Source organism: Peromyscus californicus, unplaced genomic scaffold (genome assembly GCF_007827085.1).
Source record: "Peromyscus californicus insignis strain IS unplaced genomic scaffold, ASM782708v3 Scaffold_16__1_contigs__length_79575227, whole genome shotgun sequence".
Classification (NCBI taxonomy): domain Eukaryota; kingdom Metazoa; phylum Chordata; class Mammalia; order Rodentia; family Cricetidae; genus Peromyscus; species Peromyscus californicus.
In genome coordinates, this window is record NW_026294458.1 from 26,293,522 (window position 1) to 26,319,201 (window position 25,680).

Here is a 25,680-nt window from a genome sequence, read left to right on the forward strand (position 1 = left end):
GGAAGTGTCTTGTATTGGGGTTTAGTCCTAACTATGTTATGTCTGTAAGAGATGGCTGCCTACTAACTTAGGGCCCTGCAAATATTTCTGAAGGTTATGTTTAATATAGAATACTGGAAGGCTTCCTTTTCCTTTGGCCACATGTAACAACCACCCCAGTCCCTCTATACAACACATTGAAGCTTAAGTGTTACAATCTTGAGGTTTTTGTATTCTAATCTTTGACCAAATGGTACACCTTCATTAAGCCTTTATTGAATTCAAAGAATAACAGGGAGGAGAGGGAGGAGGGAGAGGGGGACAAGGAGGAAGAAAGGGAGAAGGACAGGACAATAGTAACTAGTTGTATAAGCAAAACAAACCTGGGAAGTGACAGCTTGGGAAGTTTCCACTATGCACACACAGTTGACACAAGCAGAGCTGCCTGCAGGAAAAATCTTTATAGGTCACAAACGTGGGACAGATTGGTGGCACAGGCCAGACAATCTGTTTATCCAAGGCTGACTTACCCTTGGCACCAACTTTCTGGATCCTGGCAGTGAGAGAATAACAGGAGACTCTTAGGTCATGATTTAAGAATAATCCTATAAGAAGGCATAATCCAACAGGCTTTTGTAGTGGTGTATTTAAAAGTTTGAAAATTAGTCTAATATTTCTTTTTACCAATTATTATTAAAATCAAACTACTGATTAATGAAAATTAGCTTTTACTGTACACTTAAGATATAAATCTCTCAAGTCTCTAAATTCCAGAGTTTTCATTTTTTGTGTACACCATATTTTCTGTTTTATGACTTTATAATGCCTTAAGTCTTTCTAAGGTCAGTGCTGAAAAGCTTCAAGCAATATCTTCCTGGAGATATTTATAAGCATTGTCCACATGAAGAATATCATTTTAGCATTTCAGCTTTACTTTAAAGCTTGGATATTACTGTACAAATAAAAATAAGTGAAGTTATTTAGGCTTCATTTAATACCAGGGACAAGCATTCTGAGGTGCATGGAGAGGCTTTGCGAGATGTTATTTGTGGAATAAATTATATTACATGTATATTATAAACATATAACCTTGCATTGGTCCATCTCTGCATGAGCTCAGAAAATAGCCAGGGAGAGTGAAATGCAAGAAATAAAGACAAGAGTTTGTAACCCCAGCACTGGAATGGTAGAGGCAGGAGAATTTGTTCATTTAAGGCCCTACTGGGTTACACAGCCAATCCTATTCCAAAAAGCAAAACGACAGCCACTATTATTAATAATAATAACAATAATAATTAACTCTTTAGCACTTGCATTCATATATTGTTCTGATCCCTGTATCTAACTATTTCAATAGCACGGCTTTAGTTGGCATCCTTTATACTGGGTACTTAATAACCATTTCCGAATGAATAAACAAATGATTTGAAGATAGCATAGCTTCTAAAATCCTTTCCATCTTAGAGATCAATGGAAGTATTAATACATTGGGATATATTGGGGGATATATATATATATATATATATATATATATATATATATATATATATATATATATATACTTTAAAGATATTTCTCTCTCTGGGGAAAGATGAAAGATTAAATAGCTTCCGTAGCTTCCCTGCCACAGCAAGACCATGAGATAGACTCAGACATGCTGAACACACCATACATTCACAGAGCCAACCCCCAACTTCCACCTCAAATGAAGGGTTTGGTAGCGATCAGGCTTTGGGAAGCCCAGCGCATCAAGTGCTATGAGGTCACATTGTTACAGCCCCAGGAACTATGCCTGCCACTGTTCCAGTTCTACCCTACACTCTCCCCTTCAGTTCTTCCACATCTCTCAGAGTGTTTGAAAATGTCCTGCAAGGGTCACTTGAAAAAAAGATCCCCACTCATAAGTCATGGATGTTAAAAAGTATGTGAAATTTTAGGGGCAATCTCAACTAGAATCACAGCACAGCCAGTATCCCCAAGGGTTTGTCTCTTTGCTTGGAAATTTAAATCTGTTCTAGCAGATCTTGCTAGTTTTATCTTGAGTATGTTGCCATGTTCACTCTTTGAAGATTAACCCAGAATGCAAATGGGACAACAGTGAATGCTTTATCTTAGTGCTTAGGAAGCCTCCTGGTGTCAGACTTACTGCCCCAGGTTCGTTAACCTTCCTCAACCACAATCTGACCTCCTCCTACTTTTACCCATTCATCACCCTGATAGTCCTGCCCAGAGACTATCAGGTAAAAATGCAATAATCAGTCAAAGCCAGATGGTGCCAGTGGCAAAAGCAAGCAGCTCCCCAGCAGTGCCTGCAATAAATAAATAAATAATACCGTCACATTTGACAATTTAATGAGTATAAATTTATCACAGCAGGAAAACCCTCCCCAAATATTTAAACAATTAAGATGTAAAAGAAGAAATAAATAGATGTTTTAGAGCAGTAGGCAGAACCAAAGTTTTCTTTTATTCCTCTTTGGAGATTCACTTGATCTTATGTCTTGTGCTGACAACTGGACTGAAAGAAACATCTGAGATGCTGTTGGTCAAGATGAAGGGACAAAAATCAGGAATGACAAGGGGAGAGGTGGAATGGATTCTCTAGTGATTGCATTTCTTAGCTGATTATTATTAGATCTCAGCAGAATTTAAATGTGTGTATTTCAGCCTTAAATACACATTTCTTAAATAACTCCGATATGTCAGGAATTGTAGTAGGTTACAGCAAATAGATGTCACCAGCAGAGTCACAGAACCTGGACGCAGTTTGCATCCCACTGGGTGTGCAGAATATAATAAATTAGCACCTGGGGTTGAAACCATGGCTAGAGGTAAAGATGGAAGTGTGTGAACGGGAACAGGTGAGGGTTGCATGGTGTGTTTTATCTTACATAAGGTAATGAGAAGTTTCTTTGAGGAGATTGAACAGCTAAGAGTTCAAGGAAGTAAGGGAGGCAATCGTGAATATATGTCATAAACAAGCCTTTCAAATAGAGGGAGCACCCAGAAGCAAAGCCCCAACACTATCAAAATCAACTAGGTAAAAAATGCTATTACTTCCAGCCTGATTTCTAGACACAATGTTGTACCTGTGAGATTATTGTGTGGACAATACAACTTGACTTGGATTAGGATAATACTTGAGTTCATGCTATTGATGGGAAGGCCAGAGAAATAGGTTCAAAACACAGGCAGGAACCAAAATAAAGTGGTCTAGGGGAACATAATGAAGGAGAAGCCAACTGGATAGGACATGGGCCCATCAGTAGCACAGCCACAGGACCTGCGTGGCAAAACCACTGAGGATAACTTGTAATTTGCATTGCATGTCTGCATAATTGACTGAAGGTTCAAAGTGGGTTAAAGTGGGTGAATCTGGTGAATCTGGTCTTGCCCATGCACAGCTTCCTAGCAGTGGCTAGCCTCTGCAGCGTGAGTTGAGGAAGGCTCAGTCTTCTTTCATGTTGGCCACACCTGTATGTTTTGCTAGTTATACCTCTGATTTCCAGACTTCAACAACCAATACATTTAGTCCTAAAGAGTGTTGAAATCCCAGAATGTACACAATTCAGTAACATTAATATCTCTTTCCTTTGTTAACCAATTATGTGTCCACTGAACTCCATACAACATATATATGTACATATATACGCATACATAGCCCTAAATCCAGAAACTGGCCTTCTGACAATCCTTATAAAAACATACCTAGATATGTGATTCTCTTAACATGGATCTGTCAGTAGTAGCATCAACAAGAATAAGCAATAGCTAAAATTAAGTGTTTACTACATGCCAGTTAAGTTTTAAAATGTGTGTGTGTGTGTGTGTGTGTGTGTGTGTGTGTGTGTGTATACACTCATTTAATCATTGAAATCTTTAAGGACTGTACTATTTAAATCTTTAGACATATGAATGTCATTTTGTTCACAAAATTCACCCTCTAGACCTCCAGCAATCCAACCTTACAAGAAGAAACAAAAGTCTATTATTTCTATTTTAGAAAAATATCCTGGAACAATCGTGGAGATAGTACCTTAGATTAATAAAAAACAATCAGAAGATAGTATAGAACACAGGCTTTCAAGTTTACACACATATAAAAGCTTTTCTTTTTTAAATGAATATTATTTCTGTATTTTATGTGCTTGGTGTAATCATGAACTCAAAGTAGATGATTAATAAATTCATATTAAATGAATAAAATATACTTTCATGATATTTAAGGAAAATACTGTCTTCAGAAAATAAAATCTTAAAAAAAAGACTAACATGGAAACCAGAGGCAAAAAGCAAAAAGCAGCAAAATGACTTGTGGTCACCATTTGTAAAAGAACCTGTTAATGGACCACATAAAGTCTGAGTTACATTTTAAAAGTACAAAGATATGGACATCCAAAGATCTGTCACATGATCTTATTCTATCTCCTTCAAAGGATTAAGACTGATACAAGATTAAAATTCCAGTTTGGCCCTCTCCAACATGAAGAACCTCGAGCATTGAACATCCCAACATCAGCTCCATGGAAGCTTGTTCATACATCAGTGTTCCAAAACCTCTACCCTCTAGGCTTCATCAGAGGGCCCCAGAAGAGATGGGATAGGGTTGCTTAAATAGATTACTGGACCACCAAACTTGGCTTTATCCAAAGCAGCATTAATTATATAATATGTTTGGGGTCTGAGCAATAGTTCTCCTAAGTCAAAAAGTATAGTTGGAAAAAAATAATTTAAAATAACTACTAATCCCCAGTCTCTTTTGTATTCTGTTAATTAATGGCAGTAATTACCTTTAGTTATACAGAAAATGAGGTTGCCAATCTTTAAAAGATTTAATAAAATGCTAGTAGGTGGCTTTAAGAGTAGACCTAGTGTGTGCGTGCATTGTTCAGTGACCTATATAGGCTAAAGAATGGAAAATTTAGAAATGGGGCTTGAGATACTTCTAAAGAAACAATAATCATCTTACACATGAAAATATAAATGCTAAGGGCTGGGAAAATTACTCAGCCAGTAAACTGTTTGCTGTGCAAGCATGAGTGCTGAGTTCAGATCCCTAGCACCCCTGTAAAAACTGGGTGTGATAATTCATGTGCTTGTAAGCCCAGTGTATGAAGAGAGACAAGAGAATTTACAGGGCTTGCTGGCCAGCCTCTTGCCAATTGGTGAGTTCTAAGTTTAGTGAGAAACCTACAGGACTTGTAAAGGAGAAAGAAGGGTTTCAGTGGGACAGATAGGAGAAAGAGGTAATGGGGGTTGAAAATGACCAGAAGTGATCCTCTACATATAGGAAACCGTCAGAGAATACAAAAACTAATCACAACTTAAAAATGAAGTGGAATGTAATCCAAAAAGACACCAGACCTTGACCACTCTCCTCCACCTTCATGTGCATACACATGCACACACAGACGTGTATACAAACTTGTGCACACACCCACACACAAGGGTAAATACTTTATACAGACATAGATACACATGCATGCTCTATGTATGTGTTTATAATATATGTTTTGTAGAGAAAAAGAGATAAAACAACATCAGAAGAAATTGCAATGGAGGTCACCATAGTGTTCATGGAGCAGCAAACAGGGAGAGTGGAAGTATCTGAAGTGATTTAAGAAAATGGGTGACATTTCAATAGAATGGTTGGATATAGCAGCAGGTTGCACAGAGTGAGGGAAAAGTATTTCAGTTCAGGAAATTTCACCAGCTTCAAGACTAGGAGGTAGTAACAGTTTATTTGTAAGAAATGAGCCTGGAAATAACTGTCATTCCCTAACTTGATCTCTAGCTTTCTTGTATCCACCCAGACCTGCTGAAACACTACTGGGATCCTGGAGAACCCCCTTCTTAGTTCCATAGAGTTCAGCGTAAGTGTGGTTTAACTGAAATAACTGATTCGCTGGCCGTTCCTGGGGCATCACATGACTATTGGTATAACTAACTGAGCATCTGCTGTGGCCTGACCCTGTGGTATGCCAACCAAGGCAAACATCAATTGAGGAGTCCAAGTTGGTGTAGCTTTATATTCCATCAAAAGGTTATGCTGTGAAAGTTGCCTAAAGGTATGATCTGTGAAGACTGGAAGTGGAGGCCTGTGGGGTCGGTCAATGGGATGGAAAAAAAATAAACCTTTCTTCTGTAAGCAGCTCTTTGTGGTTTTATCCCTGACTGGTTTGTTTCACTTTTTACCATACCTCCCCCCCCCCCCAAAAAAAAAATCGTCCAATGCTGAAGGCCTCGCTGATCCACTTTCTCAGTAACTCAAACTACTCACGCCTCTTCTTGGCCTCCCACACAATTACCAACATACAAATGCACAGCTGAGAGTGCTGACTCATAGACTTTGAGGCTTAAGTCGGCTTTCCATTGCTTTTCCTGTAATCATTTGCTCTCTGAACAGGAAAATGATACTCTTTTGGTTCTCGCCAAATGTGACTTTCATGTGCAATATATTCCAAAAGTTGTTGGTTTAGAGCTTTCTAATTTTATAGCTATTGGTTTAAATTTTCCACTATTGTTTCCTGGGGGGGATAATTCTTAACAAGTATTAGTTTCTCGTGCAGACAAAAATACAAAAGAAGGAGATTTGTTCTCTATGTCAGCTAGCTTTTTAGTTTAAAAAAAAATGACCTAGTTTCTGAATGTTCATGGGCCATTCATCCCCCTTTGTGATTCACAGAACTGATTTTTACAAAGAAAAGGGAATATTCCTCCTCATCAGAATTCCATGAAGAAGCTTGGTCCCACTTCCCTGAAATCTTATCGCTGTGTGTAAGAGATATTGAATGTTGAAGTCATCACCTCTTAGCCATTAATGTGTCCAACCTTACCCATCTCCAGTGAAATTTATTAGTATCTTCCTTTGTGTTAATGAGTTCGGGAATGAGTACAGCAGTAGCAGAGAGATGCCTCCACACTAGATGAAGGCCAGGAAAAACAACAGTAACTAAGCATTGTTGTACATAATTATTCTAAGGAGAAATTAAAGACTGGAGTCAAGAAAGTGCATGTGTGTGTGTGTGTGTGTGTGTGTGTGTGTGTGTGTGTGTGTGTAGGTTATATAATAAACAGAAAGTTGAACCAGTAAACCCGTAGCAGCAATACCAAACCTAACAGTTTTAGATGCCTTATGAATGGGCAGAATGTTCCGGACTTGATTTAGGAGACATAATTATTGGCTGAGAAAACAAAGCTGTACATTTAAAGTAACTATGCATCTGTAGCAAGATAATGGTTGATACTGTCAGTATTACTGTATTTCTGATCACAATAAAGAATCTCTCTACAAAATGGTGACTGTTATTTGCTGAAGCAGCCAGCTGGCACTACTTGGGTGAAATCCAGGACTGTGTGGTCCTAGCTCTGTGTGAGATATCTATTAGGTGCCCTATTATGAACTGTGCCAGAATTGGGCAGTGCCTATGATTGATCAGTGGGAGTTTGGCAACCTTTGTCTTACTTAGTCCTAACCAAATTTTGCCACCACATTGTACTCATTAAACATGAATGTTTGTTCATTTGTATGGGCTGTTTACTCAACTCCTATTTATTGGCAGCCAGCCTACCAGTCATTGAACTAAAGCTATACATGGCCAGCAAATGAAGCACAACTCCTGCCTAAAGGAACTCCTAGTTCAGAAAGACATAGTGGTGAGTATGCATAGAATAAAGTGGGTTGGATGTTACAGTAGCATACAAAAAACAGAGAGAGGACAATCACACTTGAGTAGCCAGAACTGTGTTATGCAGGTAAAGAGTAGAAGGAGGGTTCTAATCAGAAAAAAAAATAGTGTTTAGGAATGAAGAAGGAAATGGTGAAATTATGTAGGTCATTCTTTGAGACCACAGAATTGCATTGAAGTCTGAGATGAAAATTGGATGGCTTGGAAGTTTGAAGAGATAAGTTAACAAATTCCTTCTGATTCAGATTATGAGCAATCTTAAAAACAGAAGAAATGTGGAGTGTCATAAGTAACTCCGACATTGTTTAGATGAAAATAACCCTTTCAGTAAAGAGTGGAAAGAGAATTCTTGACCCGGGGAACAACGCATGCAAACAACTTGGAGAGAAGCCACACTTGATGTGTTCTATAAACTAAAAGGAAGTCTGAAGATTCAGTGGCCAACAGGAAAATGAATCTGAGAAGTCAGAGAAGAAGAGAAGGCCTGGATTTGGAGCAGTACAAAGGCCTTAGTAATTGTGAGTTTGGTTTTGATTGTCGGTAGAGAGGAAACCTCTCGGAGACAGACACACATTTTGAGAGGCACTTTTAAAGAGACAACTCTGGCTTCTGAAAGGATGATTTTTGATGTACGAGCATAGAAAGGGGGAAGCAAAAGGCAGCCTGTGTTTCTGGTTTCTACCGTAGATATTGCATTAAAGATGACCAGAAAGAATGGCAGACAGAAGGAAGACAGTTTGGGGGGTAGGAAATGGAGAAAAGGAGAGCAGAATAGTGTTTTTTTTGTTTATTTGTTCCTGTTTTCATGGAAACTGGGGGTAATTCACAAGCATCTAGTGATGAAAGTAAGATAAGCGGGGAGACTCAAGTGTCCAATTTATGAATTATATGACTAGATGAGAAAGAGACTTAATTAAGAGATCAAGACTTATTCCAAGAAACAGTTATATGCAAACTTCGAGAAAGTAAGTTTGGCTGGAGAGAGCCTGGAATTCTCCAGGCTGAGACTCACTAACCCACATGAGCAGAGCAGCCATGGATGAGATTGTTTATGTGCTCTGCATTAAGTCATAATAATGACAAAAGCCTTAGTAACACCAAGTTTTTAGCAGAAAAAGAAGAAGAGGAGGAGGAGGAAGAGGAGGAGGGAGAGGAGGAGGAAGAGGACGAGAAAGAGGAATAAGAAGAAGAAAAGAAGAAGAAGGAGAAGGAGAAGGAGAAGGAGAAGGAGAAGGAGAAGGAGAAGAAGAAGAAGAAGAAGAAGAAGAAGAAGAAGAAGAAGAAGAAGAAGAAGAAGAAGAAGAAGAAGAAGAAGAAGCAGCAGCCACCACTACCAATGTGAAGTTAGATAGGAAATATGCAAACAAAAACTTCAGAGGAAAATTCCAGCAGAAATGTATGTTATGGAAGCCAAGAAAAAAATAGGTTCTAGAAGGAAGGCATTGTTCATAATGTTGAATATCCTAAAGAGGTCAAGCAAGATAGTCTTTATTTCTCTTCCTGAGGCTCTACTGGAACTTCTGTTGTCTTCTACAATATCTTCAAGTCTAACTCAGAGTATATATAAATCAATATTTCAAGAAATGTTTCTTGAGTCAGATGATGAACTGGATATCTTAACTTCAAAGAGTTTGTGAACCAGTTGTGAGAATCATGTACAAATAAACATGTGTGGTGATTAGGCAAGGCTCTGCTTGAGGGATGGCAAGAGTGATTTCACACACACAGCAGGAGAGCTGAGGAGGGAGGTGGTCATGGAGAACCAGGAGAGTAGGGAAAGCCACTGCAAGTGAGGAAACTCTCTGTTCAGAGTAGGAGGGTTGGGAGAGACTAACCTATGGGGGAAAGGCTTTCTGAAGCCTTGATAGTGACAATGAGAAGGAGCAAAGGACAACTGTTACCTAAGTTTATACTAAGTGCCGTGAGACAGGGTGTCCGAGAAAAGGTTACCTTTTTTTTGACAGAAGATATATTCTATAATTTCAGAAGCCTTGGAATCAACTTTGTTCAAATTTTTCATTTTCCTTGAAAGGAGATAATAACTCATATAGACTAAATTTGTTTAAATTCACAAGCCAGATTAATGAAAGCCTCAGTAGAAGAGACGAGAAGACTACTGGATAGATATCAAATTCTGAGGCACAATGAAAAAAAATCACATATAATTAAATTGTAATTAACTCTCTAAACAAAAGAAAACCATTGGAATTCTGGGAGAAAGGTAAATTAAATGTAAAATTAAGTAGCAGCCAGTAAGCACATGGTGTAATGAAAACAAGGAGTCTTGGTGACTGTTAATTTTATCACTGTTTCTTGCTTGAACCACATAACACAAAAAGTACTTTCTTCTCTCTGAGGATGGTATGTAACTGTCACTCATCTTAATGCACTGAGAAGAGGCTAATTCATTATAGATTGTTGTGGGCATAAGGGCCTTGGAAATCTATGACCTGGCCCTCTTCTGGACACTCACCTAGAGAGATTTTCAGAAGATTAGATGAACAGATATGAGAGACACTAGAAATCGCATCCAACAAAGGAGGTTGTGGCTTCTTAATGTAAGAAAAACAAGCAGTTATTTCTATGTTAAGACCGGGGAACCCAGGAATGTGCTGGTAGATTAAAAAAAATATATCACCAATAATAGAAATGTCAGAGACTTCATGTGGGAAAAATATAATGTTGACTGGCATATTCTGAGATGAAGACAAATAAAAGAAAAAACATTTTTAATATCTGAAAAGCTCACATGAAAGAAAGTTGTTTTTTTTTTACTGGCTCACCTTTTTCATATATATTTTATATATGTGATATATATATGATATCATATATATATACATATATATGCAAGATGAGTAAAACCTTAGTTCCTAGGCTAGTTATGCTAAGATGTTCTTAAAGTCACTTTTAAAAGCAGCCTACTCGTGAGTTTGCTCAACCTTTGAAGTTCATGCCACTTATTTTTGTCTTTGCCTCATCTAGCTCTCTTATGTAGTCATTAATGGGAAGTTATTAGGGTTTTTCCAATTTCCATTTAAAAACAACATTTTGAATAGTTATTGGAACAGGAATTACAAATAATGGATGTGAGGCTAATTACCAACATTCTACATTTAGAGCAAACTAGTGCATATGGAGACAACAGCTCAATATTTTAGAAAGTGCCAATTTGCTAAAAATAGATAAATATGGTGATGATTGCTGGAATTAATTCAAGAACATTCAAGACGAGATGACTAATATCAAGGAGTAGCGCTTCTCTGGTATAAATTGAGAAGATCTGTTTTATACCCATTATTGCCCAATCTTTGGGCAGACACTGATTCTATAAACTGAACAAGAAGACTGAGAACAAAGCTGTGTCATGCCCAGTTAGCAAGAATGTATAGCATCCAGGGTTCCTCTTAGAACCGAGGTACCTGTCAGGTGGAGGCTTCTAGAGGCAGTGGAAATCCAGTGGTTGTCATTTATAGGAATAGAGATTGGCTCTGACTTCATCGGGTGTATAAATCAGTCATCTGTGAGATAACTGCTTCCTTTTAGAACTCTACTAATACTAAGTGTATTGTGGTGGTGCGAATGGGAAATGTTTCCCGTAGATTCATGTATTTAACACTTGGTCCCTAATCGGTGTTGTTTGAGGACATTGTGGAATCTTTAAGAAGTGGGCCTTGCTGGAGGAAGTCCATCACAGGGAGTTTCAGGGTTGATAGTCTTCCCCACTTCTCTCTTTGCTTCTTGTGTGTGGATGCAAATGTGAGCAGCCAACCTTCTGTTCCTGTCACCAGGCTTTCCCTGACTGACATCATGCCTTCCCTTTTATCCCTAAGTTGCTTTTTGGCAGGGGACTGCATCACAGCAGCAGAGATGGAGCTAGTATGAATACATGAAGCAAAAAAAAAAAAAAAAAAAAAAAAAAAAACCCTGAAAAACAACCCAAAGAAAAATGTAGTGACCCAGCACAGTTGAGGCAAATTCTTCCAGACTGGGTTAGCTGCCCCATGACAGGTATGTGGAAATACATGCAGGGTCTCTTTCTCAGCATTGACTCTTCTTAGATTTGCAGATGTGGGCTTCCAGAAACTATGTGACTTAGGTTTTCTTACAATCAGAGAGAACTGTCCAAATGGCAGTAGTTGTTCCAAGCAAGACCATTAAAGTACTTTTTCTCTGTCTGTCTGTCTGTCTATCTGTCTCTGTCTCTCTCTTCCTCCCTCTCCTTCTCTTCTTTTCTCTTTCCCCTTTCCTCCTCTCTCTCCCCCTCCCTCCCTTTCTCTCTCCTCCCCTCTCCCCTTGCTATTCCTTCTTTAATTTCTTTTCTCTCTATCCTTTATAAAAAGGAAGAGAAGCGGTGGTATTAGGAACTGGACTGTTTTGATGAAACCCCCAAAGGCGAGCTCTCATGAGTGAGTTTCTGCTGTTAAAGTTCCCACATCTGCCCTTGTTGCTTTAGGCTTGGATTTTTTTTTAAAACTCATAGGATCTCTAGTTTCCTTTCAATGGATTATTTTCATGTACACTTAAAGTCAAATTTTGATACTTATACCTAATCAAGAAACTCATAAATAACAGTAGAGACTAGAGAGAGACTAAAGATGATATTGGTCATTAGCAAACTATAAATATAATTATTTTTTCTTCTAACCAGCAGTTTATTCCTAGGTATCATTAGCACACTTTCTATTACAAGCTTTTAAGGGATCCTTTATGTAAAACTAGTTTTTGTAAAATGTATGATGCTGGTTTTCCTATGTTAGATGTTTGGCTTCTAGGAAAGACAGAATTTTTGCACTAATATGATCTGATTGTTGTATTTTTAAATAATTCCAAATGCTTTCTATGCATATAAAACTCATTTTCTTGTGGGGTGGGTACTGCAGAATTCCTTTGCTTTGTGTGAAATTTTTGTTATGTTAAAAAGGTAACTTATCCCAGTCCTAACCGTGGACCCAAGGGAACTGTGATGTCCTTTGTAGAGATCTGGGCACTTAGGAGATTACTTACGACATTCAGAGTAGAGTTTTAAAAGATTCAAGATTCCATGCACTCCTGATTGAGGTTTATCAGTGGTACACTGAGGAGCCCTGAAACTGCTATGGAAACGGTACCAGGTAATAATCCATTGGGCTTCCAAACAGGCTGTAGGTCTGTTTTCAGGCTCCAGAGTGGCCCTACCTTCCTTCAACTTTCTTCTGCCTGACTGGGCCCTCATGTGATAGATGTGAGCACAGCATGCATGATAACCATCAGAAGCCAGTTTGGAGGTGAAGTGTGGGGTGAGGGTGTAGAGGCAAGCAGCAGACTTAGCAAACAGAGATGAAATTGGAATGCGAAGGCAAAAAAAAAAAAAAAGATATACAGGGTAACAGTGGATATTTCTCATATTCCTGACATGTTGGAGTTAAGGACAATTTAAGTGTGTGTTTATCTGAGTTCTGTCACTCAAGTTTTCAAAGGACATGATAAAGATATGCTATGCTCTCATCCATCAGTGTGGCTAACATTACTTAGTAGAGAATAGGAGGGGGATATGGAGAATATATATTTTCAATGCAGACAGCAATGTTACTTCTTGTTTGTGTAGCACCATGAACACTTTAAGGATAATCAAAAAGGCATTGTGTACAAAATATTTTTTTTTATTTTTCATCTTTTTATTTGAGCCTCATACCAACCTAGTAAAGAAAGTGAGTCAGGAGTTGGAGGCTTTTTATTATGCCCATAATACAGATGAGTAAACTGAGGCTCAGAGAAATTCAGTTACTTACCTAAGATCACAGGACAAGCAATTGGCAGAGCCAGGTCTAGAACCCAGGGGAGGGATTTATTCCACTACAAAGACATGGAACAGGACATTAAACAAACAACATCTAAGAAAGCAAGATCTGTAAATAATTAAGGATTGGAAATGTGGAAATTCACAGTCCCAAACTGAACCCCAAATGACTGTAAGTATGCCACTCTAAGCAAATAAGACAGAGAATTGCAACTTCCACCACAGTCATCCTGTTGGAAAGACAAATAGCATTGAGTGGAACCCCTGGTCGGTTCTGAATAGAACACAAAGACCGTCTTGGTTTCAAAACATCTCTTCTCAGGTTCCATCATGATGAGTCTTACATTCCCTCAAGTAAATATGTATTGAGAGTCCACTCCATGCTAGGTATACCTTAAAGTGCCTGATTTGCCTAAAACACATATTGGAAAGTTGGGCAAGATACACTTTTTCTTAACATCCTCTTCCCATAGCTTCAAACTCCAAACACTAGTTGAAACTGGTGTACTAACCTGAAAAACTTCACTTGCATTGGATGGGAGGAGAAAAGGTTAAGAAAACCCCAAGCCAGAGATGCGTACAGCATTAAGTAGGACATAGGACAAGGACATCAGGTTTGAGAAATACCATCTAACTTTGGCAGTGAAACACAAACTTCACCTATAAATATTTTTATCTTGCTTCTTTTCTCAAAGTTAGTGGGAATACAGCACTTGAAGTCATGGAAATACGTGGTTGCAATCTCCTCCATACTGGACACCTAGGCTCACATCAAGACCCCAAACCATGAAGTCTATTCAAAACTGGCAAAGATTCAAATGATCTGATTAATGTATGTTTAACACAAGTTTAAGAGATTACTTGCTATTCACCCTCCCTTCAGCTCCACACAAGATGTATGTTGATAGATATTATTATTCAGATACTTCAGGGAAAAAGAAAAAGTTCAAATGTAAGTAACATTAATTAAAGAAAAAGTTCAAATGTAAATAAAATTAATTATTGATCATATACTCTTCAACACAGGCTAACACTACAAGCCAAGTAAATAAATCAGCTATGAGCAACAAAAGACGGACATGAAGTCTTTAAGTGATAGTTGTAGGACAAAGCAAGGCTCATGAGTACACCAGGCTCCCAGGAAAGGCCCCATGGAGCTGCAAGAATTTAGTAGCCAAATCTAGAATGGGATTCTTCACCTCTGAGGATGGGACTGGTGTGCTGTTTGCTAGAGGTGGTGGATATAGAAAGGAAGTCTCCAGATAGTTCCAGCTATGTTTGGAGAAATGCAGTGTACAAAATGGGCTAATTCTGTGCCTGCTTGCATGAAAAATAGACAGTTGCCACATCTATAAGTTTTTAACAATAGTCAATGAGGATGAATTAATTCCACTTTAAAATTTCATACCAATAGCTTCTTTAAAATTCACTAGTGATTCTATCCATTTAAATATGCCACAAGTGTGACTAGACTGAACATTTGATTCCATATGTGTTTAGCCAAGCAGATCATTCATAATTCAAAGTATTCACCTATCTACCATACAGTATGATAATCAGTAAGAAGAGAGAGAGGATGCAATTTTATCATTTTTTTACAAGAAGTTCATAGTATACAACACTAGAGTATTGGAGATACTCTAGTAATGGAGATAGTTCAAAATGCAATATGGTTATAACAATAGTAGAAGAAACCTCATTAATGAAAGAATGAGTTTAAAGAGCTACCTCTTGTGAGGGAAATGGAAATTTTCCAGGCTAAAGAAAATGTGTAAAGTGAGCAAAAGACTGAGGCATGAGAAGGAGGAAGTATTTAAAGATGGCCCCATGAAGATAGGCAATACTAGATCATGCCATGTATCCTGAAGGGATGTTTAATGGTTTGTAGACATCAGGGAGACATTGTAGAACTTTAATGAGGAAAACAGTGTGACCAGATTTACATCAGGTAAAGACAGTTTCTCTGTTTCAAGGAGAGAGAAAAGAGAAAGCAAAGCATGTGGAACGGGGTTCATCTGTTGCCTTTGGCCAGATGAAAGGTAATGAAAGGACTGGGCCAGGTTATTTATACCAACAGGTAAGTGGTAAAAAGCAAAGAATGTGTTCACAATCTTTTCAGCTACAGTCAAAAGATTCTGTAACTGAATGTGGGAGTTGAAATGAAGGGCCACATTTGGGACACATCCTCGATTTCTGGAACTCTGGAGCTGGGTGGATAGTGCTAGAGCAATGGAGTAGGAAGTCCAAGGATGGTCCAAAACAGAGGACACCCGACTGAATTCTGCATTGGATACATTTATCTGGTATTAATGAATGGTATGACAGCAAAAAAAAAAGAACCAAGATTACATATGGGAAGTCATTGGCCTTGGGTGGTGGGGGAGAGCTTTAAAAAGTCCTGCTTGAGGAGAAAGGGGATTGGGAGAACTATCAAGGAAGGACAATGAGAAGACAGAGCAATGGAAAATAAGCAAGATGTAGACTAATGATTCACCTGAAATGGTAGCCTGTGTCAGTGGAATCAGGGGAACAGAGGTCTCTTTAAACCAGGTATGACTCACCTGCAATGGTACCCTGTGCTAGTGGAATCATGGGAACAGAGGTCTCTTTAAGCCAGGCAGAGTAGTGAAGATGAGTGACAGAGAAGAGCATGAGCATGGAATGCCATTGGAAATTTTGTTCTAAAAGGAGAGTGAGTTGGAGCGCTGTAGAGATGGGGTGGCAGAGTCAGGAGACTCTAAAATGGAGGAGACAAGGCATATCCACTGACCACAAGGAAAGCAGCTAATGCAACACAAACTGAGGAAATCTCAAGGGAATGGAGCAGGAGTGAGTGGGATCTGGAGAAAACACAGAAGAGAGATCAAGAATCCAGGCAGAGCACTCAGTGTGACCAAAAGTAACGTCTCTAATGAAAAAGACAAAATAATGTTCTGACAGTTGTGGGGGTGGAGTGGGGAGGGAAAAGGCTGCCCTGTCCAGAATAGAGAAAATCCTTATAAAACCCTTTAAGGTAAATGGGGTGGGGCTGTTTAGTTCTTTGATTGGATGGCTTATTCTTCCATCCCCATGACATGAAGAAACACACTCTATGATGTGATCCGTTCAAAGTCACTGAGTGTACAAATGGTAGAAACTAGGGACTCACAGCCCAGTGTTCTCCAGAGACTTCTATAATGATTTCAAATCAGTGGCACAGAGACAGACTGTCTACACTTCGAAATTCAAGGGACAATACACTGGTGTCATCACCCACTCTTTTTACAAGTGCTACTCTCTTAGAATTAACAGAGAAGTGAAGGAGTTAAATGCTGTACCTTCTCTTGATGAACTTTGAGAGGTTTCTATTGAGAGGCATTTCTTAATCTATTCATAGAAAAAGATTTTAGACATGTCTTAAAGTCAGTATGACCAGTGTTGGGGAGAGGTGGGGTGGAGTGGGAATACAATGAGTTAACACATAGCTGCATTATTGCCTGAAAGCCCCCACCCCTTCCCTGTGGGACCAAGTAAAACTCTGAAGTCTATGGATTAATTCTGCCCCAGGCATGTCACTAGTAATTTCTCTATGACAGAAGCAGAAGACCCTGGGCCACCCTTCCTGTTGGTGAGCAGGAGCTCTGCCCTTTACATTGCCACATCAAAGGAGGTTGCTGCAGTTTCACAGGCTCAGCAAGAAGGAACATTAACCCTGTGTTTTCTTACTCCAGTTGCCTCGGCATAGCTCACAGAAGTAGAGTGAGCAGATACCAGGTTGACGTGCGTTCAGAGGACTCTCTTAGCATGAAGGGTCAGGAATCACTGTGCATGTGCCATAGTATAACTTTAATAATCAGAAGTGAACACATTTCTAAATTCACCACAAACTGTGGAAGGTTCTCTGCGAGTTCAGATGACTTGGAAAGGGTCGGGGGAAGAAACCCTTTTAAATAATATCTTCTGGTTAATTTTGGAAATATGTGGAAGATATCATGATGTTTTTTTTTTTTTTTTAAAAAAATGAACAGCTTCAATTATATTAAGTAGAAGGCCTCTATTGAATCAATTGACTAAATCCCTGGATGACACTGGGTGTGGCTCAGAGAGACTGAGCAGGAATTCAATTTCTTACTCGAAAGAATGTTCCCCCACCCAGCAGCAGAACTGTACCCTTCCAAACCTCCTGATGTTCTTAGGGGGAGGGAACAGCAAGGCTGGAATTCTAAAGCATGGATCAGTCTTTTAAAGATAAGACTTATTTGTCATGCTGGAGGAAAGGCATAGGCTAGCAGGGTAAAGATTGGGGGCCCTGGTCTGCTTGCTTGCAGAGTAAATTTTACACTTCAGCTACAAAATAAAGTCATAATTTTTAAACAAAGGAAACATCTCATAGTTTTCTTGCTCTGTAGACTATGACACCTTGCAAGTTTTTAATCATCTGCAATATGCATGGTAATTGAGCTATTTAAAGTAAGCCCCAAGATATTTGAAAATCATGAGCCAATAAAATCTCCAGGATTCTTTTATTTTAATCCTCCTTTGCCTACTCCCTTGTAGTCCCCCCCCCCCCCCCTCTCTCTCTCTCTCTCTCTCTCTCTCCTCTCTCTCTCCTCTCTCTTCTCTCTCTCTCTCTCTCTCTCTCTCTCTCTCTCTCTCTCATTCTCTTCTTTCTGCTTAATAATCTATTGTGGTAAATAATGGCTAATAGAGATCATTTACGTGTTCTCCTCACCCACTGACAATGTATCATAACTTAGAAATATCTAAGGCTGCTTGCTTGTGCTGCTCAAGTGGAAGAGGAAGGAAGTGCAAGCCCTCCAGTCCCCCTCCCACATTGCTACTGGATTTCATGGGTGTGGCAGTTAGACCTTTGCAGGTTTGTACCCTTGTTTTAGTCCCTGCTAAGAACTAGGATGATAAACACCTTCCAGAAGAAGAAATGAAACCCTTAGATTCTCCCTGGAATGAGAGAGCATCATTTCCACCCACAAGAGGAAAACCTGCGTGAGACTTAAGTATCCATACTATAGAAATGTCAGTCAGTGTAATATGAGCCCACACCCTGAAGACACCATTTCCTTCTGTCTGGTTTAATGATATCTTAAATACTAACTTATGCAAATGAGACATAACACTATTACATAGGGCACATAACCATTTCATGCCCAGGAACCTATTTATAAAATGTGTGGGCAAAAATGACCGTTTCTATACATTCCATTTCCCCCTTTGCCATGGTGATACTATAGCACAGGCAGGCATGTGGAATCCATACAGAGCACATGCACGGTGGCTGCATGGGAAGTATGCGTGTGCTGTACACATTTACATGCAAATTCCTACAAGTCCCTAAACACACAATTTCATCTTCATCACTTTGCACATCAGAGTGAGTGCTCCAGGCTCTCAGTGAGATGGAGCCAGTGAAAGCAGCTGTCCTCAATTGGGGAGGGAATTCCTTCAGCCCCAACTCCCTGTCTAAAAACCATGCTTGGTTCCCTTGACTGAAGGAGATGTGTGGATACTCCCATACTCCCACGCATAAAAATAGGGTGGGAACAAGCTGTCAGCCAGCACACCTTTCCCCCCAAAATTCAAGCCTTTAAAATGGATTGAATTGGTTTTCTTAAGGCTCTGCCTTCCTAAATTTTATTTCACCAGCTGGCCAGTTGGCCAGTGTAGTCATCATAAAGCCTTTTTGTTGAGGGTGTGTTTAACCCTGGCACCTGTATCTGTTGCATTTATATATTAAAATGAAGGAAGACATGGGACTAAATGTTTTACAAATGTTCCCATGGAAGTAGCAGTTTCTGCAACCAAGAGCAGCTGGAGGAATACAGCCAGCAGCACCCCTTGCCCCGCCTTGATAGACTTTTCTCCATGCATCCCTTTACAACCAAATATCTACATTTATTTGTTTGCTTGTTATTTTGGGCTTGCTTCTCCTCTAACTAGTTGGACATTCTGCTTATACCTCTTTTCCTCTACCTTCTTCATCCCTACTCCCCACCCCTCCTTCCAGGGCGCTGGCTACATGTGGCCAGGCTGAATGGCTCTTTCCTCTGCACTCTCCTCCACCCACTTTGGATTCACAGAGTGTTTAACACATTGCCCAGTTTCTAATACCTGCACAAGAATAATACCAAATCCTCCACTCTTGTACCCCACCCCTAAGGCAAGCAGTTTGCGGAGGGGTTCTTCAACCACTACTGCCATCCCACCCCACCCCACCATGGGCACACAAGCACACAGGCACTCAGACCCCACACCCATTTTTTTTCTTAACCCTCTCCAAAAATCACTCAAACGTGCTTGTAGGGATGTTTGAAGGCTGCATTTGGTGAGTGTTGCTGCGCTGTGGGTTACTGCGGAATACCATGCCTCTTGTTTCCCTCCACCCTCACCCCAATTAAGTTTCAAAAATGTCTTTCAAGAAATAAGTGAGCAATTTGAAATGAAAGGGGGGGGAAATCTAGGCATTGGGGGAGGGGAGCTTAGGATTCTAGCTTGTCTTGGAGGCGTCCCTCATCCTGATGAACATGAGTCACCATGCCTATCCTCCGGGATATTAACACACCTCTGGTCACTGCGAATGTAAGGAGAGACTCGCAGGAAGGGGGAAGGAGAAAAGCCCCGTTTCCAACAGGTAATACCGGCTTGCCTTTCCCATCCCATCTAAGCTCAAAGCTCGTAGGGGCGTGGTCCACCCTCTTCCCGGACCAGCTGGCGCACAATCCGCCTCTGATCTTAGGAAGGGGATTTTCCCCCTCTGCACAGCCAGTTCTCCCCCAACCCCCGTTGTCTTAAGGCTCTCTTTAAAAATAAAAAATCTCCCAAATTAGTTTCATTCATTCATTAAATAAATAAAAATCTCCACATGTTTTTCCACATCTACCTGCTCCCATTTAAAGCTCCTGCGAGCTCGAAATCAGGTATCTTCCGCAGCACATGTGAAAAAAATTGAACCACAGAGCAGGCAATGTTCAACTGTGATTATAATTCTCTCAAACCACGCTCCTCAGAAATAGTATAAAGGGTCGCTTTCTTATCTTGTACATAGAGCCCACATTGTCCCCACACCCCTTTCTACATCCACACCCTCAAAACCAGAGAGACCTAGCGGCTATGCACTTACTAATAGGCGAGAGGGAATCGTATTTCCAGCCAAGCCGGCATATTTCTCTACCCTCACCCTAATTAGTATCAGCATTCCAAAACCAGAGCATGAAAGACAGAAAAGAATAAAGCTGGGATGCAACCATCAGTTACCATATGCTAAGAAGACCAGAGCACCACACCAGGGCAGAAGCAGTTTTCAAAATATTTTTTTTTCCCCTGCCTTTTACAAGGAAATACTGTGCTCTGGTAATTTCACAACAGCAAGAAGTAAAAAAAAAAAAAAATCTTTAACTCTACCTGTTTGGTTCTTCTCATACAGCACAGCATGGTGGTATCTTCCCCTGCCTTCTTCCTGCCTTCTCTCCTTTCCTCCTCTCTTCCTTATTCCCCCCCTCTCCACCTCTTTTCTGCTGGCTTGCTCACTCGCTCTCTCGCGCTAGCGCGCTCTCTCTCCCTCCCTCCCTCCCTCCCTCCCTCCCTCTCTCTCTCTCCCTCTCTCTCCCTCGCACACACCAGGGCAGTTAGCAGCAACTGTAAGGTCCACAGCTATTGCTCACCGCAATGCTCTCTCTCTCTCTCTCTCTCTCTCTCTCTCTCTCTCTCTCTCTCTCTCTCTCTCTCTCTCTCTCTCTCCCCCCTTCCGTCCCTCCCTCCTCTTTCCTCTCCCCTCTTCTCTCTCTTCTCTTTCCTCCACTCCCCACCCAATCTATCTTTTTCTTCCTTCTCTCTGGGTCCCTTTCTCAGAAATGTTCACTAGCTTTCCGTGACTAATCACTTCCCGTAGCCCCTACCCCCCATTCTAGACAGTCGCCCCCTCCCAGTCCCCTGCCAACCTCATGAATATTTAAACACCTCCAATCTGGACCCAATTACCCACCGACTCTCTCTCGCACTGCATTGGGAGAGCTATGGGGTGGGGGCAGAGAAAGATATTCCAGACAGTTGGAGAGATGGATGGAACATGTTTTAGGGAAGTGGGGCCTGAGGAATGCCTGTGTCTCTTTCCTAACTCTCCTCTTTCCCAGTACCACAAGAGCAAACATTCCAGGAGGAGCTAGAGATACATAAGTTATAGATGCCATTTAGATTTTATGTGCAGTTGGTAATCGTGGAGGTTCAGTTTCCTCAAAAATACTGTTTTTATTTATGTAACCTAAATGCATACATATAATAAGCTTAGATATGCACAAACATATGTCATCTACGCTTCAATACACAATCTGCACACACACACACACACACACACACACACACACACACACATACACACAGCACTTAAGCATTCTAAGCATTTGAATGTGGAAATAACTATTGTCTAGGAATTAGCATCCGTATCCAAAATCACATAGTGGGTGGTTTTATACACACAAGCTTATTTGACAACTGCCGTTCCTTCTAATTTTACCGGAAAAGCTGAGTATATGTGAATGACAGGTTTGTGTAACATTGACAGTGATGTTTTACAATTTGAGCACAATGCATAGGAGTAAGTCCTGTCTTGAGAAAAGAAGCATACTCGAAGTCTGCATCAGTTCCTTCTGGTGCCTTCCTTAATTTGGGGGTGTGGGGGGATATGTAACTTGCAAGCTTGTAATATGCAAATTGTATAGATTTAGTATCGTATGGATTGAAGAGCCCTTTACATCTGTAAAATGGGACTAATAATGTCAGTCTTGCCAACATGGTATAGGATGAGATGCAATGTACACAAGGAACACGGGAGCCACTCTCAGGGAATAGTAGTTTCACAGGCGACAACTTTTCTGAAATGTTGATGACATGTCTAAGAGACTACTTCAAAGAACTTCCCAAATTATTGCTTGTTGTTCATTAGTGATGACAAGCACCTCTAATTAAAGAGCTCCTATTGTTCCGTATCCCTTCTAGACATAAACTTGTTCAACAGAGCAGCCAGACAGCTTATCATTTATGTTTCAGTACTGCTGAGTGCCATAGATACTTAGTACACCAAAGGACACGCCCCTTAAGATGGACCATCTCAGAAAGATGACCAGAGGTGGTGATGATATCGACGATGATGGTTAGAAATTATTCCTAGGGGTTCTCTCTGAGAACGACCTGCTTTAGACCCAAGCCCCTTGGTCTGTTCCCTGCTCAGTTTGTTTCTCAGTTTTCATATTTTATGACTTTCTCTTAAGAAGGAGACACATTCTGGTTTTAATATTCTTTGAACTTTGTGGTAATCCCTGTCAGAGCTGAGTCTTCAAAAGCAGCTTGCATGGATGTAAGTGATAGAGGAAGGTAGAGAATGTGAGAAATGCCTTGCAGGCATTAAAGTTCTAGGTTAGGATCACCCTTCCAGTGGTGGAAAGCACCGGAGGAAGGAAGCAGAGCTCATGGGGCTGGGAGCCGAAGAGAAGAAACAGGTTTTCAACCATTAAAACGAGTTTATTACTCAAGTGATAAGATCATTTTCTTTCTCTTTTCATATAATTCATCACCTCAGCCCTCTCTTTATGTTTCCTTTCCTGTTTTATTTATGGGAAGGCACTTGAGAAACAATGAGGCATCATGCCATCATAACAAGGGAGATTCAAAATCAGACATGGGTATGGCTGAACTTTGTAAATGAGTATGTTACACCAAAATTGTGCCATTGGCCTCCTCGTCAGCTTCTGTGACTTATTTTGTCTGATTTTCAGGGGCATGGAGACAACCTGGATCTCATTTTGTTGGGATTCAAAGACTGAGAGAAATTAAGATCTTTGACTAGCTCACCCAGCTAATAGGAGATAACCTAGACTCCAAAGCCTTTTCAACAACTTAGCTATATCATCACACAATGGGCATGTGCATCGTTGCTTCTGGTTCTTAGTGGTTAACCTATGTAGATTCTGTGCTGAAATGAGCATTAGTCAAGGTCCACCTATTAAGTCCAACCCTTATTCAAAAGCCACGAAGAACAAACTGATATTTTCACCCAGATAGCCGTTGGTACATTTTTAACCAAATGACATGTCTTTAATCACCCTCTTGCTTCAGTGTGCAGAATCCTCATTGTTTTGAATGCCCTTCTCTGGACAGGAATGCTACATATTGCCAAGGAGCCTCTAAAAGTTACTTCCCCAAAAGGGAACTCAGGATTGGAAACTGAGTTTGAAAACTATGGAACCAATTCCAAGATGTCTCCCCAACTGCCTATCTAAGCAATGGAAGTTTGTGGGCTGGCAAAAAAAAAAATGAGGAAGAAAAGAAACAGAACAAGAAAACACACACCTTGATCTGACTTTAGACCAAACGAGTAACAAACAAAACCAAAACCAAAACAAATGAACAACAACAAGGAATATATGAGCACACATAATAAGAAAATAACAGCCAGGGCGGTTCTCCTCATCCTTTTCTAGGTTACCACCCTGTTTTTTATTCCCTTGTCACCATTCACAGCCTATGTATGGCTTTGAACCTCACGGCTGATAACGATAAGTTTTAGGCTAGCAGATTAATTCAAAAAATGACCAGTCAGTTTCTGAACTCTGGAAGAAGAGGGGATTAGGAAACTAGATTCCAGGTCCACTCTCAGATTTCTTTGATCTTTGCATTAAAACTGTATTTTCATAGTAAACCAAGTAGTTCCTTGGCACCTGCACAGTCGTGCAATACAATTTAGCCATAGCTGACTTCATCTATGTCATTCACATTTTGGAAGTTGTAAAAAGCACACTCCCTCAAGAAGATTCACACACATGTAAACGGCAAAACAAATGTTAGTCAAACAGGACTTAGTTAAATGTCAAATGTGTGCTATAAACAATCAGAATAGGAAATAAGCAGTGTGGGCTAGGATTGGCTTTGTGTTGTATGATTAGAATTTGAACAATGAAAGAAGACACATGAGTTTAAGAGAGGTTGTTCTGGCTAATTTTATGTCAACTTAACACAACCTAGAGTCATCTGAAACCTAGAGAATCTCAATTGAGAGAAAATGCTCCATAAAATCCAGTCATAGGGCTTTTTCTTAATTGGTGATTGAAAGGCAAGGGTCCAGCCCATTGTGGATAGTGCTATCCCTGGGTTGGTAGTCATGAGTTCTATGAGAAAGCTGGCTGAGCAAGCCATAATGAGCAAGTCAGTAAGCAGTACTCCTCTATGGCCTCTGCATCAGCTCCTGACCTTCAAGATTCTGCCTTATTTGAGTTCCTATCCTGACCTCCTTCAGTGATGGACTACAACGTGGAAGTGTAAGCCAAATAAACCCCTTCCTCCCTATCTTTTGGTCATTGTGTTTCATTACAGCAAGAGAAACCCTATCTAAGACAAAGGAGACAGATGTTATTAGAAAAGGCAAAACACAGATAGTGACTGCATGATTGAGAAACTGTCAATCTACAGACATATGACAGTAGTAGTAGAAGTAGTAGTAGTAGTACTAGTACTAGTAGTAGTAGTAATGACAAGTCTCGAAGGGTAGGCTGAATCCAGGTGTCTTTTAGAGTCAACTAACCAGCCCATGAGGTGACTTAGCAGGTAAAAACACTTGCCAAACAAGCCTGTAAACTTGAGTTTGATCCCCAGAATCTAGATTTAAAGATCTGGGGATGGTGGCATGCACATCTATAACCCTGTTACTCCTGCAGACAGACAGGAAGTAGAGATTGTGGAAGCCTGCAGGTTTTCTGCAATACACAGCATAGCAGAAAGAAGGACAGGTAGAAGAGAGAACTGATTCTTCAAAGTTGACCTCTGATCTCCACAAGACCTCCAGGACATGGGCCTATACACATACATATCACACACACACACACACACACACACACACACACACACACACACACACACACACAATAAATGAATGAATGAATGAATGAATAAATAAATATATTTTTAAAGATTTGACTAAAACAAAAGAACACCTCCATTTGCAACAAGGTAGATGGAACTAGAAATCATTAAAAAAAATTCTGGTCAGGCACAGAAAGACAACTAGTACATATGCTCACTCATATGTAGGGTCTGATAAATCTGCTAAATATTGGTCTCATAGAAACTGAGAGTACAATGGTGGTTACCAGAGGCTGGGGGTGGGGGTTAAGGAAAGTTTAAGCAATGAGTTTTGATGCTGGAACAATACACCTACAATAAAGTGACTCAAGAAAACAATACTATACTGTACATTTC

General features: G+C 40.1%; 1 protein-coding gene across 1 annotated transcript in view; it reads right to left on the minus strand.

The window, feature by feature from the left end:
- Gap43 (growth associated protein 43) overlaps window positions 1–20,974 on the minus strand; it is a 95,658-nt gene extending 74,684 nt beyond the window's left edge. The window contains exon 1 of the mRNA XM_052740702.1: window positions 20,839–20,974. Within this exon, the coding sequence (XP_052596662.1) occupies window positions 20,839–20,868 (30 nt within the window). The 5' untranslated portion in view covers window positions 20,869–20,974. The remainder of the gene's footprint in view (window positions 1–20,838) is intronic.
- Between the last annotated feature and the right edge of the window lie 4,706 nt (window positions 20,975–25,680).